Below are 14,901 nucleotides of genomic sequence, written 5' to 3'. Positions count from 1 at the left end.
AAATTCACACACGTTTCTGATAATAGTTATGTTTAATCATTGACATCTTTCCTTAATACCAGTATTTTAGATCATTTTACAATTACCGACTCAGATCCATTGGCGCTGAATTACTTGGCAAGCAAGTCCCCGAATTAAAACTTGACTAGATTAATCTCACATTGAATATTAGTGACAAAAGAGCACCAAAGATCAAAAGAAAGCATAACCAGGGCATCAAAGAGTTTACGAGGAAATCATGAATTATTGACATTATGAGCAAAACTAACACAACTTTCATATTCAAAGGAAGCATTGCAGAAATGTTCTTTCAGTTTCATGAAGGATAGGTCTTAGTGAAGTCAAACATGCAATCTATAACAACTTGAAGAACAACACATCTAAACCAGCCATACACAATAAGTCTTTCAATGATTTTGTTGGACATCGTGTTTATCACTTCTTGCCACTTTTCTTCAGTCCTGCACCTCCTAATGCTCCCTTTTGAGCTTTTGCCTTGAGATCCTTAAGTGCCTGCCAAGTATAATAGGAACCCACCCTAAATATATATGCAACAGCCAAATATCATTTGGGAAATGCAAGAAGCAGAAAAAAAAAACACACCTTTTCCTCATCCTTCTTTTTCTGAAGGAAAGCCTTGTCAGCCTAAAAAAGTAAACAAAATAATCAGTAATTTCTGTAACAGATGCTAGAAGTATCACAAATATTTTGTTCTATCAAGATAAGTCAGGGTTATTCAGATTCCCAAGCATGAATGCACGCAATAAATGAATTGGCAGGTTCAATTATCATATGTATAAATTAACAACCTTTTTCCTTTTATAGCCAGTTTTGTTTGCAGAATTTAAAATATAAAATAGAAGTTGGATTACAACAGGAACGGAATAAAGAAGGAATAGAATAAGAATACTATTCCAATGTTTGCTTAAAAAATACACAAAGGTTAATATGCCATACTTTGGTTGAGTTGCAAAATGGAAAAATGTGTAACACTAACACAAAGACACAACACATTTATATAATTACATTACTCCGTATATAATCTGTATGTAATTTTTATATCATCCAGTGCACCATTAACTTGGTTTATATAGCACGGCAGTAAAATAGCTTGATATTGAGATTTTACACATGAAAAAAAATTAGACATGAGACATAAAAGTACAACATAAAATCAATATTGCAACAGTTAATCAGGAAAACTACAATTGCCTCTACAGCAGGACTTAATTAGCACAACACACTACACAAACCCTACAGCATTATCCAAGGATCAAGGCATCATTCAAATTTAAATCTACTGCAAACAGAAAATAGATATACCCACTCATTTACCATAAATTAAAGGCAAAAGCAAATTTCTCCAAATAAGCAGATAATATAAAAGGTCTAATTTTTAAAAGTTTTCCAACAAAAAACAAACACTATGCGGAAGCCAACGAAAATTAGGCAAAATATCCAAAAAAAAATCTTTTGAGAATTACCTCGTCGTACTCTTTCTTATCAGCCTTTGGCTGCTTCAAAGGCTTTGCCTTTCCACCTGTGGATTCAAAAAAAAAAACATAAACAGATATTATAAAAGGAGAAAACAATATCAAAATCAAGCTTGAACTTTTTTTACTCTCAGATCAAACTGAAAAGTAAAGGAAATCAATCGTAACACATAAAATTTTTGCCCTTCCACATGGCAGAAAGAAAAAAAATACATATTGAAACAGATGAGATATAAAAACCATAAATATCAAGCTCCGATCTTTCTCAAGCTTCTTCCGATTAAGATGGGGAATTAGAATTAAAACTAAGAGAGTTAATACGATAAGATGATGAGAGATAAGCACCTTGCTTTGAAGACATGGTTGCAAGCTAGGGTTAAGAGATCGATCTGATTGATTCTGAGAACGATGGCTTTTCTCCTAACCCGTGCGCTTTTTCCTCGCGGCGTAATAAGAAATTTCTTTTGACCCGAAGAAATATATAAATAGGGAGATGGGGAGCCATGGACCAGTGATTTTTCAAAATCCCTAAAATGCCCCTAGCCCATTTTTACCGGAAAAAAAAAGAGCAAATATCATTTTTAGTCCCTCAACTATAATATATGTATCAATTTTGATCCTTGACTATTAAAAATTTCAAATTAGGTGCATGACTATTCAATTTGTATCACATTTGGTCCTTGACTATTAACATTTTCAAATTAGGTGCATGACTATTCATTTTGTATCACATTTGGTCCTGCCGTTAAATTTTCTGGCCAAATTTCCGACGAAGTCACCGGTGACCGACTAATTTATTTAATTTTTATTTTAAAAATTATTTTAATACTCTGTAACTTTTAAATAAAAAAAAACTTAAAAATAAAAAATAACAATAATAAAATAGAAAACGCCGGTCAGCCACGATGATTTCACCGGAAATTTGGCCGGAAAATTTAACGGCAGGACCAAATGTGATACAAAATGAANTTCATTTTGTATCACATTTGGTCCTGCCGTTAAATTTTCCGGCCAAATTTCCGGTGAAATCATCGTGGCTGACCGGCGTTTTCTATTTTATTATTGTTATTTTTTATTTTTAAGTTTTTTTTTATTTAAAAGTTACAGAGTATTAAAATAATTTTTAAAATAAAAATTAAATAAATTAGTCGGTCACCGGTGACTTCGTCGGAAATTTGGCCAGAAAATTTAACGGCAGGACCAAATGTGATACAAAATGAATAGTCATGCACCTAATTTGAAAATGTTAATAGTCAAGGACCAAATGTGATACAAATTGAATAGTCATGCACCTAATTTAAAATTTTTAATAGTCAAGGACCAAAATTGATACATGTATTATAGTTGAGGGACTAAAAATGATATTTTCTCGAAAAAAAAACCGAACTCAAACCCGAATACATAATTGCATTGTGGGTCGTCCAAAATGACATTAATTACGAATTTAAGATAAAGAAAAAAATCGTAATTTATGTTTTTTATAAATATGTTAATTATTAATGTCACCCCTTAATTATTAGTAGTCTAAATGTTGATTTTTAATTTTCAAAACATGACATATATCGCCCTCCCCTAATAGGAAGAAGGAGAAACATTATTGTCGGCGGAATCAAAACAAATGAAGAAAGAAAAATAGAGGAAAAAATGTGGTATTCAAACTTGAAAAACGATGGGTAATCACATTTACACCACTAATAATTCAGGAGTAACAGTGAGAAATTAACATATTTGTGAGGGACATAAATTACAATATTCCCTTAAGATAATGTAATGCAATTAACGTAAACATATTATGTACCTGTAAATAAATTAAAAGTATATAGTATGTTAAATGTAATAGATACATAATTTATTACTTGAAGGTACATAATAAATTAACTGCAAATTTACAATATGTTAATTGTAATATATATGATGAATGGGCCTGGGCTACCTGGATCGCCCCAAGAAAGTAATTGGATCAATGAAGCCCGATAAGGATACATAGTACCTAGCAACTCAAGAGTTTAACAAAGAATGAGCTTAAAATTCCTAATGTAAGATTGGACTCATTATTATTAATGTAGTAGGATTAGGGCTTATTATTCCTAATGTAACAAGGACAAATTATACAATGGGCCAGGGCTTACCTTGCAATGTAGACCAATGTCTAAAAATAGCCTTCAAATTTTGTATCTGTAGTTGACACATTTTGTAGTTGCATTTGAAAGTTTTTGTATCTGTAGCTATCATATGATGTGTCAGCAATTATCAAGTTATTTGTTAAATGTACTGAAATGGTTAACTGTAAGTATGAGATTTATTAACTGAAGGTACAGAATGCATATATAATTTATTAACTACATATATATAATATTTTAACTACAGTTACATAATCTGAATATCGTTTGAATCAGAGTCTACTTGTATTATAGACATGATTCATGGTAATGTGGTATAACATAATTTGATTTTTTATTAATTACATATATATAATTTTTTAATTACCAATACATAATTTGAATATCATTTTGTATCATAGTCTACTTATTTTTTACTTGATCCAACAATTGTGAATTGTATAACAGCGGACGAATAAAAGTAAAGGGCAGAGTATAATTTATGAAATAATTAAAGGCGGATGTTTTATTATGAGAAAGGGCAATTAAAGAAAAGAAATACTCCGTAACAAACATATACGGAGTAACAAACAACGGTTCCAATATTCCCATTTCCCGCTCTCAGAGTTTTCAGTAATACTCCATAGCCACTGACTAGAAGCTTCTGCTGTTATGAATTTCTGATAAACGAAGGACAAAATCAGAAAAAAAAAAATTGAGAAATGAATTTCAAAAGACATTTGTTTCTGGTCTTTACGATCGTAGTTCTGATCATCTGTTTGAAGAATCAGAACGCCGAAACCAACAAAAACCATTCTTCTTCTTCGGAGTTTGAGATGTTGAACTGGTCTTCATCTGATGAACAATCGCTTTCTGCATCTCTGTTCTCATTTACAGGCAACAATGTTGAAGCTCCAAAGCATTCTGAGAGCCTCAGATACGATTACTACGACGAAACTTGCCCTCAGGCGGAGCACATAGTCCAATCCGTCGTTCGGCGCCTCTACATGACGCGCCCTAGAATTGCTCCTCAACTTTTGCGCCTCGTTTTCCATGACTGCTTCGTTCAGGTGAAGTTTCCAGTTCGAATTCTTAACTGGCAGAATCTCTTGGTGATTTGTATTTGGTTCTGCTAGTTTAGATTCAACAATCCGAACTTCAATTTCCTCTCTATTGTTTCTTAACTGTGTGTTTTTTTTTTTTTTTTGCTATTCAACTGCTGTGGCTCCTGCATATTCTGTGGTTATAAATTACTTCATAGTTCATACTTATTCTAGTGATTTGTATAGGTTTCTACATATGAAATTTTAGTTCATTTGTCTGAGATTGGCGTTGATATTGTGATTTGAGTTCTAGATTTATTTCTGATTAATGCTGAAATTAGGGAGTGATGCATCTGCTATAAATTCTAATACTGTAATACATATAACTTCTGGTGAAATGTTTGGATTATGGGAATAGTTTCTCAACTCTGTAAAATCTGTTTATGTAGTTCTTCTGACTTGGGGTTGGGTTTGATGTTGGAATCAGGGTTGTGATGCCTCAGTTCTGCTAGACCCAGCTGATGGCATCGAAAGTGAGAAAGCAGCAATTCCCAATTTGTTCTTGAAGGGTGATGATGTTATTGATATCATCAAATCCGAGCTTGAAGCAGCCTGCCCACAAGTTGTTTCTTGTGCTGATATTGTTGTTCTGGCTGCAAGAGAAAGTGTCATTCTGGTAAATCTCTGACATATATTTCTTATTTTCTTCCTTCATTTGCATATAATAAGTGAGTCTTAGTATTCCAGGTTGGGGGTCCATTCTACCCATTGACTACTGGAAGAAGAGATAGTAACGAGCCGCACTTTCAATTTACTAATGAACTTCCAGCACCCACAGATGACCTTCCCAAGATACTTGAGAAGTTCTCATCGAAAGGTTTCAAAGAATGGGAGATAGTCAGCCTCTTAGGTAGAGACCTTTCATTCTTCTGTATGGTTACTTGTGAATGGTTGATCAAAAGTTTTGTTGTTGGAGGTGTCAATATTAGGTCTGATTTGTATCTATTGCTGCACAGGGAGCCACAGCACTGGGGTGATTCATTGCAATTTCTTCAGCGACCGGCTTGGGAGGACTAATGAGCCAGACCCTTCTATAGATACTGAATTCCTCAACCTTTTAAGGTCAAAATGCAACGTTAGCGAAGCATCATCTGCGCTGCCAGCCTCAGGATCAGCACCAGTACCGTCCAACGAGCAGCCAACAATAGAGATGGATTACAAGGGACCTGGAAATGGTTTTGGTACAATATACTATCAAAGTCTGCTACAAAGCAAGGGAATACTCTTTTCAGATCAGCAAATGATTGCAGCAGAAGAAACTGCAGCCTGGGTCCAAGCATATGCTTTAGATGTTAACTTGTTCCGCCTGAAATTTTGCCGTTCAATGATGAAGCTTTCCAATCTTGGGGTTTTGACTGCATCAAAGGGGAGGGTTCGCCTAAATTGCAGAAAAGTTCACTGAAATGCAGATGAGGGTTCTCCTAACTTGATAATTTTGGTTTTTGTTTTAGTTGGTAAGTTTCAAGAAGTATACAATCTGAGAATTGAGCAAATCCCTCTTGATAATTACTAAGCAGTAGTGAAAAATGGCTGTAACAAGTTTACCCTTCGGCATAATTCATTTAAGAAATCAATCATCTATATATAGTTTCAGTTTATACACCTTTACTATACAGTCAAAGGAATATCAGTGCTTAAAGAGCAGAAGCTACTATTTTGAGTCTTCCCTACTGATTGTTCACTTCACTTCACTTTATCTTTATGGAACTTGAAGAACTGATGCAGTAGTCTGTGGACCTCTCCATAATTCTTAGTTGAGGAAACTAGGCGGGCATTAATCCACTGTGGAAGCTTGCTTGTTAAATGGGAAGATCTTCTTTCTGTTGGATTAGATGAAAACCGTCCATCAACCAACAAGATTGCAGCATAATCATTTATATGCCTGATTGCTCTACCTGGAATACAGGTCAAAGGGGGTCAGTTGCGGAATAACCAGAAAGATGCTCGTGTTGAACGCTAAATGGCCACAATATCTATGATGCTGGTTGAGGGAGGGATGTCTTTTTGAAGTAAAAGAAAATAATAAGGAATTCCAAAACTAAATGGTCATAGCACTTACCAATAGATTGATTTAGAGCTTTGATGCAAAGATTCTCATAATATTGTTTCCCTCTGTGCTTGCAGCTTCTTAGGATGCTCAACCCAGCTTGGGCATCTCCATTAAAGCATTGAGTTGGGGCTGAAAGTTTGGGTGTTTTACTGATAGATGCACACCCAATGCTTTCAATGTGCTTCACCCTCTCAATCAATTCAATGTCAGATGGACTTGGATAAGGAAGTCCAACCATAATTATGCATCTACCCATTCCATCACTGAAATTGATACCTTCTGATATTTTTCCACCCACAATTGCTAGGAGAATTGCACCATTGTGAGATTTGGGATCACTATGGGACAATTCTTCAATTGTATCATTATATTCCCTAAGGACAAGTTTCACCTCTGTACTTTTTCTAGGCTCTCTATATATACGTTTCTTCTTCATAATTCTCGCAAGTATGCCCAATTCCTTCCATGAATTGTACACCAGTGCCTCATAGTCAAATGATGAGAAGAACACAACTATTCCTTCAGGAATCAATGTCACTAAATTGCAAAGCAGCAGCCCTAACTCTTCAATCTGTTGATCAAAATCATTATCAGTAGTCTATTTCATGGAAAGTTTTTGAATGCAACAACAGCGTTTAAAAATTGAACAGAATCAAGTAAATCCTTAATTCTGAAAGATAAACTACATCATCAGGAAAAGAATTCATATATAAAATCACCTAACTAATAAGTAAGAGTTCAGTCGCAAAACACAAGTCCACACAAGTCCAGTAAGAAAATGACAAAGATGGTGCAGTGAGCTTACCATGATTGAGGAGGTTCGGGTATTGTAACTAAAATCAAAGGGATGCCCAGATGGCCCATGGGAAACAGCAATGGGTAAAATATTTTCAGATGGTATGATATGACCACAGGAAAAGAAATGCAACTTATCAGGCTGTAAAGATGGGAAGAGCCGTTCCTTTGTTTCTTCAATAGGTTGTAGAGTTCCCCCAGCTAATATAACAGCACGAGCCTGATCCAGAACCTGACAACAGAAGTATGTAACTAGACCTGGTTGATGTTAAAACTAGCTTTAGAAGTTTGTATAAACTTCAACTAAAATGTTGGCAAACCTCAGAAAATATCTTTTCCCCACTAAGCATGACATATTTCAGATATCCTCCTTTTTGTCCTTCAGAACTTGGCCTTGTCCTTGATACTATTACCCTCCCATCAGAATCTTTATTCGTTAAAGACAGCAACATATCAAGTAGTGATTGGAAACCAGATAGCGAGCTTCCATCACTGCTTTTGTCACTATCTTTTGAGGCTGAAACTTTTTCTGCAGCTAGTTTATCTCCATATCCACAGACCTGAAAGGCCAGAAACATTTTTGAGCTTCAAAAGCCGACTAATCCCACAACCAGAATAAATTGCAATTACTTACCTTGTGAATTATATTGCTTTCCTGTATATAGTAGACCAGTTTGACAAGGTTTATGTTGTCAATGTTGAGAGAAAACAAGAATTCATTAATTGCCATCGAAAACTCAAAACTGCTTTCAGTTCCCTGTGCAGGGTAAAAGGGTTCAGCATTGCTAGCATTCTTCCCATGGCATAAAATTTGTAGAAAAGCCCGGGTGAGTACCATCAATGTCTGGATATATCTTCTATTTCCTGGTCCTAACAGATTCTGAAATCGCTTGAGGTAACTTTCCAAGTGAGAATGCAGACAGTCCAACTGAAATGAGAGAGGCAATCAGTAAATTCAAGTCCTTGCTTTTATTCTTAATATGTCGATTTTTAAAAAAAAAAAAAAAAAAAAAAAAAAAAAAAAAAAAAAAAAAACACTAAACAGAAAGAGTTAAATTCAATAATGGCAAAGAATCAAAATAACCTAACGCACAGATATTATTTACCTGAGACAAAGTAACTTTTGCATCATACATGCTGATAAGAGAATCAGCTAGATTGTGTGCCTCATCAATAATAACAACATTATCTTTTAAACTCAAACCAAGAGATTCACGTGATGACTTTGAAAGAAGAGATTGGTAAGGAAGAACAATAAGGTCTGCTTTAGGCACTATGTTTCTCGAACCATAATATGGGCAAGTTCCCAACTCACGACCAATGTGAACAAGATCCTCAATATCCAAAGGCCCTTGTTGAGAAATCTCACTCCTAAATTCTTTTTCTACTTTACGGCTTCTAAGCATTGGACATCCAGATGAAGCTTTTGTCCGCCGTACTCTCCCCTTCAGACCCAAGTTCTGCAGATAAGCTTCACAAGCTCAGGCAAAAGAACCCAAAACTGAAACCCAATGTAATAAAAGAAATTTCATATTGAAGCATGATTTTTTGTCTTGTCAGACATTATGCTAGCATTCAGACGATGTTTGATCTATCACTTTGAAGACTTAATTTCTTACTCTGAGAACTGCCATAAAATGCGTAGATGTTGAAACACAATGGCAAGATGCAGATACTGAAAATTTTGGGGATGTCAAGGTCTAAATCTAAAAATGATTAAACTCTGTATTAAACATATGGAGCCAAATGAATGACAGTCTGGAGAGATTCAGTTTGTGTTATGGATGCTGCAAAACAAGCAGTATTAGGAATACTTTACAATTTAAAAGTGAAATATGGAGTAATTTACATCTTAACAAGTGAAAAAGTTGCAGTGGAATTAATTGTATCATATTAATTTCTAAGAAAGCATAAGAACTTTGGACACAGTGGCGTTGCACACATGTTAATAGGATAGCAGAGTTACCATCATACTATGGATCATGGTGCATGCAAAAATAACAATGGAACTAAACAAATTATTGACCAAAGCAAACTGTAGCTTGACATATTCATACCTTTGTTTTGGTAACTTTACAACATTCTTTCTTCCTACTCTTTTGAAGCTCTAAGCATCTCTCATTTATTCGTGTGGAGGTCCCCAGCTTCAATACATCTGATATAAACTCCAAACTAGCCATATTTAACAAGATTGTGGTTATACACACTCCTAAAAGCACAATGAGCATAAAAATGTCAGTGGGGTACCTTCATTGATGCAGAAATTTTTCCTAGACCCCAAGCACACAGATGTCAATTCACTGGCAAATTTAGTCTTCCTCAACTCCTTTATAAACTGTGAAAGTTGTGAATGGGTTCTACTGCAAAAATAAACTTTCAATCTTTGCTCTTCCTTGTCATCATCATCATCCTCACTCGAGGAACTCGCAGAATCCTCACCGCTCTTTCTTTTCAATTTCCCACCATTTTCGCCTTCACTATCGTACTCTTCCATCAAAAACTCTTCATCATCCATGCCTTCAAACCCATTATTACTCTTCAAAACTTTAGTCTCCTTGGTCTCAATATCTCGAAATGCTTCCTGTTTTTCTTTCCTATTAAAGTTATTTTTCCTAAAAGATGTCCTTTTCTCCTTCTTTTCAGATGCTTTGGTTTCAGTATTAAGCACAAAATTCCGCATCCAATCGGGCTCATCATCTGGCCCTGATTGGTTTTCGGGTTTATCCTTCTGTAGTTGCTTTCTATCAACAAGCCACTGCAGAGCACTGCATATTATACTTAACGTTTTCCCAGTTCCTGTATCATACATACGCACTTCAATTGAATATAATCCCAAATGAAGAACCAAAAAATAAAAGAACATTCTGTGAAAAGAAAGGGGGGCTTGATTACCAGTAGGGCTCTCGAGCATTGCGATACCGCCATTTTCAAGAGATCGATAGAGGGCGTTCATGAAATCGAGCTGAATGGGGTAGGGTTTGTATGGGAATGCTGAGAATACGGGCTTTTCCTCGTCCATTTCTGCTCTGATTCTCTTTCTTCACCTCTACGTATATTAGGGTTTCTTATGGTGTCAGTCTGTTAAATCTTCATCTCACTCTCTCTCCCTCTCCCGCGGTAACGGTTAATGGTGCAAGGCTTTTCCCGCGCTCTGGCGCCATTAAATTTTGAATAAGAGCATTTATTCTTCTTTTAAAAAAACATTAAAGTTTTTCTTTTTTAAAAAAATAAAACTTTTAGCTTTTTTAAAAAAAAAAAAAAAAAAAAAAAAAGAGTGTTTAGCTCATCAAAAGAATAATATAGAGTTAGGGGTGCTATAACCAGACTTTTCTAAATAAAGTCAACTTTGTGGGCACACCTCAAATCCAACTTGCATTAGTTTCACTAAATCATACTCCAACCGTCCCATTTTACCTGTCTTACTTTCATTTTTAGTTTGTCCCAAAATGTTGTTCTCTTTCCAAAATTAATAATAAAAAATGTGCATTCTGTTGCAAGGTTTGACATAAGTTCCTGAAAAGCTTTTTCTTCATGTATGTGTCTTTGGCCAGAACAAAACTGATGAATTAAATAAGCAAGCTGTAGAGAAACGACGCACCTTAAAAAAGAAAAAAAACGCACCGTAAGAAGAAAAATAAAGCACATTAATAAGGAAAACAACACATCTTACATGGTTGCAGTAGGCGCTAGGCGCTAGTCGGGCGGTAGACTAGCGCCTAGCGCCTAACCGGTCTAGGCGGCGCCTAGGCGGTTTTAGGCGGCGACCTATAAAAACAAAAAATTAATTCATGTGTGTGAGTGTATGTCATATATTATATTATATATAATATATATATATATCTCTCTCTTACTTCTCTTACTTATATAAATAAATAAATTTAAATATACATAAATGTAATAATAAAATTAACAAAGCTGACTCGCTCGAGTTAACTCGACTAACTCTACCGAGTTGGGCGAGTTAACTCAGCCAAATTCAGCCTAGTCGGCCGAGTTAGGCGCTAGGCGGACGCCTAGGGAGCAATTCGCTTCGGTCTAGGAGCGCCTAGCGCCTAGGCGGCCTAGGCGGGGATTTTTGCAACAATGGCATCTTAAGAATGAAAATCATGCACCTAAAGCTTTAGACTGACGCACCTTAAGAATGAAAACCACGCACCTTAAGAAGGAAAACCACGCACCTAAAGTCTTAGGCTGACGCACCACCTTAAGTTTCAACAACTGACGTGCATTAAATATATAAACCATGCACCTTAAGAAGAAAAAATTATGCACCTAAAGCTTTAGATCGACGCACTTAAGTTTCAACAACTAACACACCCTAAGCTCAAAAACCAAAAACACACCCTAAGCTCAAAAACCACGCACCTTAAATTTGACCTAGATGCAAAAAAAAAAAATCAAATTATCACCGCGTTTTTTTTAATCATGAACATAAAGCAATCAATATCACCTCCATTATAGCTCGAACCTACAACCTCCCTTATAAGGAAGCAATTGATGTCACTGGACCACAAGGTCCTTATCAAGATATCGCCCAACTAGTAACTTAGTTTTCTACCTTTGGTTAAACTCGAAAAGAAATCATCATCTCAATCACACTACATGGATAATTTGATCTTTAAAAATAAAAAAGATAAAATAAACTAGATTTGATTTAACATGTATTTCTTGATCCTGCATTGTCTTTTTTTTTTTTTTTTTTTAATCTTACTTTTGGAGTGGAAAAATAAAAACTAAAAAATCTCATCATTGATACGAAGGAACCAATTCACAATCAAGTTAATTAGGAAGGTATTGTAGCAATTAAATACGCTGTCGTAGTTCATGTAGGTTGGGGTTGCATTTTTCTTTTCATGCAGCATTTGCAATTCTAACTATCTTACCAATGAAAAATATTAAATTAAGGTTTCATCGTTTTAGATTATTTGTATTTTAAAAAAAAATATTTTCCTTTTACACTTCATTTTATTTATGACTCCGTAGTATTGTTGGTGTACTAGTGTAGTACCGATATTTGAGACTAATTTTTTGTTTTGTTTTTGATATTGTAAAAACTTGTTTCAATTTCAATCGGAATCGGATTCCAATTATCATGTGTATGATTGTATGGTTAAAACAGAAGTTCACCGTAGAACACGCAGAATGGCGACAGGTCCTCTTCTCCCGCCGAAGATCTCCGCCCCGCCGTGGGACGACTGCAAGCCGACCACCGCTCTCTTCGGCGGGGTAGGCGGCATTGGTGGAACACGAAAGAAGGCGTCGGGAGTCCGGCCATGGCTTCTATTGGACTCTACAGGGAAGGCGGTGGTGGAGGAGGCCGGAAAACACGATATCATGCGCCGGACCGGACTCCCTGCGCGCGATCTCCGGATACTCGATCCACTCCTGTCCTATCCTTCCACCGTCCTAGGCCGCGAGCGGGCCATCGTTGTAAATCTGGAGCACATCAAGGCCATAATCACCGCTCAGGAGGTCCTTCTCCTAAACTCCAAAGATCCATCCGTCACACCTTTCGCCGAAGAGATTCAGCGGAGAATACAGCGCCACCACGAGGCTACCAAGTCGCAGGAAACCGGCGGCTACAACGCGGAATGGAGAGATCTGTACTCTCTGGAAGATTCACAATCGCATCCAGTTTTCCGTCCAAACTTCTCATCGGAGGGAGAAAACAGAGACGGAGCGAAGAAGCTTCTCCCGTTTGAATTCGTCGGGCTGGAAGCCTGCCTGGAAACCGCTTGCAGTTGCTTGGATAACGAGGCGAGAACACTGGAGCTCGAAGCTTATCCCGCATTAGACAAACTGACTTCGAAGATCAGTACTCGAAACCTGGAGCGAGTCCGTCAGATCAAAAGCCGATTGGTCGCCATTACCGGCCGTGTCCAGAAGGTTCGAGACGAGCTCGAGCATCTACTTGACGACGATGAAGACATGCGCGAGATGTATTTGACCGAGAAGCTTCAGGAACACGATAGCAACTCTGTTTCCTTCATGAACGAGCAAAACGGCAACGGCACGGATGATAACGATGAAGCCGCTGCGGCGGAGGCGGCGGCGACGGAGGCGGAGCAGGCATACCTAATCCCGCCGGAAAGAGCGAATTCGCCGGGGCGCGAAAGCCACGGAAGCGGGAGCTCTAACAGCAAGCAGCATCTCCACGTGGAGGAACTGGAAATGCTGTTAGAAGCGTACTTTGTGCAGATCGAGGGGACGATGAACAAACTGTCCACGCTCCGGGAGTACGTGGACGACACGGAGGACTACATCAACATCATGCTGGACGACAAGCAGAACCACCTTCTGCAAGTGAGCGTCACGCTCAACACCGCGACGCTGGTTGTGAATGCTTTCGTGGTGGTGTCCGGGATTTTCGGGATGAATATCACCATTGAATTGTTCGACTCTCAACTAGCTGGGATGGCGGAGTTCATGTGGACCATTGGCGGTGGCACCGCCGCCTGCATTTTGCTATACGTTTCTGCAATTGCCTGGTATAAACACAGACGATTACTGGATTGACATACGTACGTACTGGCCTGGAACACAATACACCATTTCTGGCTTTCATTCACTCATTCATTTATGTCTGCATCAGATCATATCCTTAAACAATTGTTGTAATTTCGGGAGCATTTCCAAAAGAAAAGGATAATTACACCATAATTTTGATTGATGATTTTACTATTTACGTTACTCTTGACATACAATTTTAAGAAATTATTAGGTGGACTCATAAATTTTACTCTCAAATTTTACTAACACTTTCTCAAATTGTTGATGTAGACATTTTTCTAATGACATAATAAAAATAACCTATCATTATCTGTCATGTCAAGAAGTAAAATGAAGTAGTAGAATTTGAAAGTACATGTAATAGAACTTAAAATTTTAGGGTTAAAATGTTACATATAAGACTAACAATACCAAATACCAAGACAACTCTAATAAAATTGGTTAAAATGTGTGTCGGATCTATGAAATTTCTATTTGTTTATAACTCAAATTTTATTACTTTGAGTTAATACATCCGATGGTCCTTCGAGTATTAGCGATTTACCAGGTGTAGTCCCTCGTTTTTAAAACGACCATGCATAGTCTTCCATGTTTTTAAAAATAACCACATGTGGTCCTCCGTTAAATTTGTTGTTAAATGGGCGTTAAAAGTGAAGGCAAACTTGTCATTTCACCTATATTGTCTATGGTTTTCTTCTCCCTATTAGATTCTACGTCTATGGACCTGATAAACATCAAATCCCAACATAAAACAATAGTTAGCAGCCATTAGATTCGGCCGGCGATTCTTGCCATTGGCAAGTCATCTGGGTCTCATTGCCAGCACTTGGGGAACAGTCGTTCGTATGGGG

At 36.9% G+C, this 14,901-nt stretch overlaps 3 protein-coding genes and 1 long non-coding RNA gene across 4 annotated transcripts; 2 read left to right on the top strand and 2 right to left on the bottom strand.

Moving 5' to 3' along the window:
• Positions 1-224: 224 nt before the first annotated feature.
• On the bottom strand, positions 225-1,975 carry LOC115995648. Its single transcript, XR_004093546.1, has 4 exons — positions 1,839-1,975; positions 1,485-1,540; positions 604-645; positions 225-513 (listed from the first exon to the last, which is right to left on the bottom strand). It is a non-coding gene; the product is annotated as an uncharacterized LOC115995648 (long non-coding RNA).
• A 2,339-nt stretch (positions 1,976-4,314) lies between these two features.
• Positions 4,315-6,097, top strand: LOC115995848 (putative Peroxidase 48). The gene is made up of 4 exons (XM_031234997.1): positions 4,315-4,662; positions 5,123-5,311; positions 5,383-5,545; positions 5,652-6,097. The coding sequence occupies exons 1-4, from the start codon at positions 4,315-4,317 to the stop codon at positions 6,095-6,097; spliced, it is 1,146 nt and encodes a 381-aa protein (XP_031090857.1).
• Positions 6,098-6,222: 125 nt separating this feature from the next.
• On the bottom strand, positions 6,223-10,680 carry LOC115997296 (ATP-dependent DNA helicase DDX11). Its single transcript, XM_031236829.1, has 9 exons — positions 10,433-10,680; positions 9,788-10,336; positions 9,598-9,695; positions 8,647-9,000; positions 8,175-8,468; positions 7,861-8,100; positions 7,551-7,772; positions 6,755-7,316; positions 6,223-6,590 (listed from the first exon to the last, which is right to left on the bottom strand). Exons 1-9 carry the CDS (start codon positions 10,557-10,559, stop codon positions 6,379-6,381), a joined length of 2,658 nt encoding a protein of 885 aa, XP_031092689.1. The 5' UTR covers positions 10,560-10,680; the 3' UTR covers positions 6,223-6,378.
• A 2,002-nt stretch (positions 10,681-12,682) lies between these two features.
• Positions 12,683-14,056, top strand: LOC115995847 (magnesium transporter MRS2-3-like). Its single transcript, XM_031234996.1, has one exon. The coding sequence runs from the start codon at positions 12,683-12,685 to the stop codon at positions 14,054-14,056; it is 1,374 nt and encodes a 457-aa protein (XP_031090856.1).
• Positions 14,057-14,901: the final 845 nt, after the last annotated feature.

The sequence above is a fragment of the Ipomoea triloba genome, chromosome 11 (genome assembly GCF_003576645.1).
Source record: "Ipomoea triloba cultivar NCNSP0323 chromosome 11, ASM357664v1".
NCBI classification, from domain to species: Eukaryota; Viridiplantae; Streptophyta; class Magnoliopsida; order Solanales; family Convolvulaceae; genus Ipomoea; species Ipomoea triloba.
The sequence above is the reverse complement of the archived record's forward strand: the minus strand, read 5'-3'. Positions and strand labels throughout refer to the sequence as shown.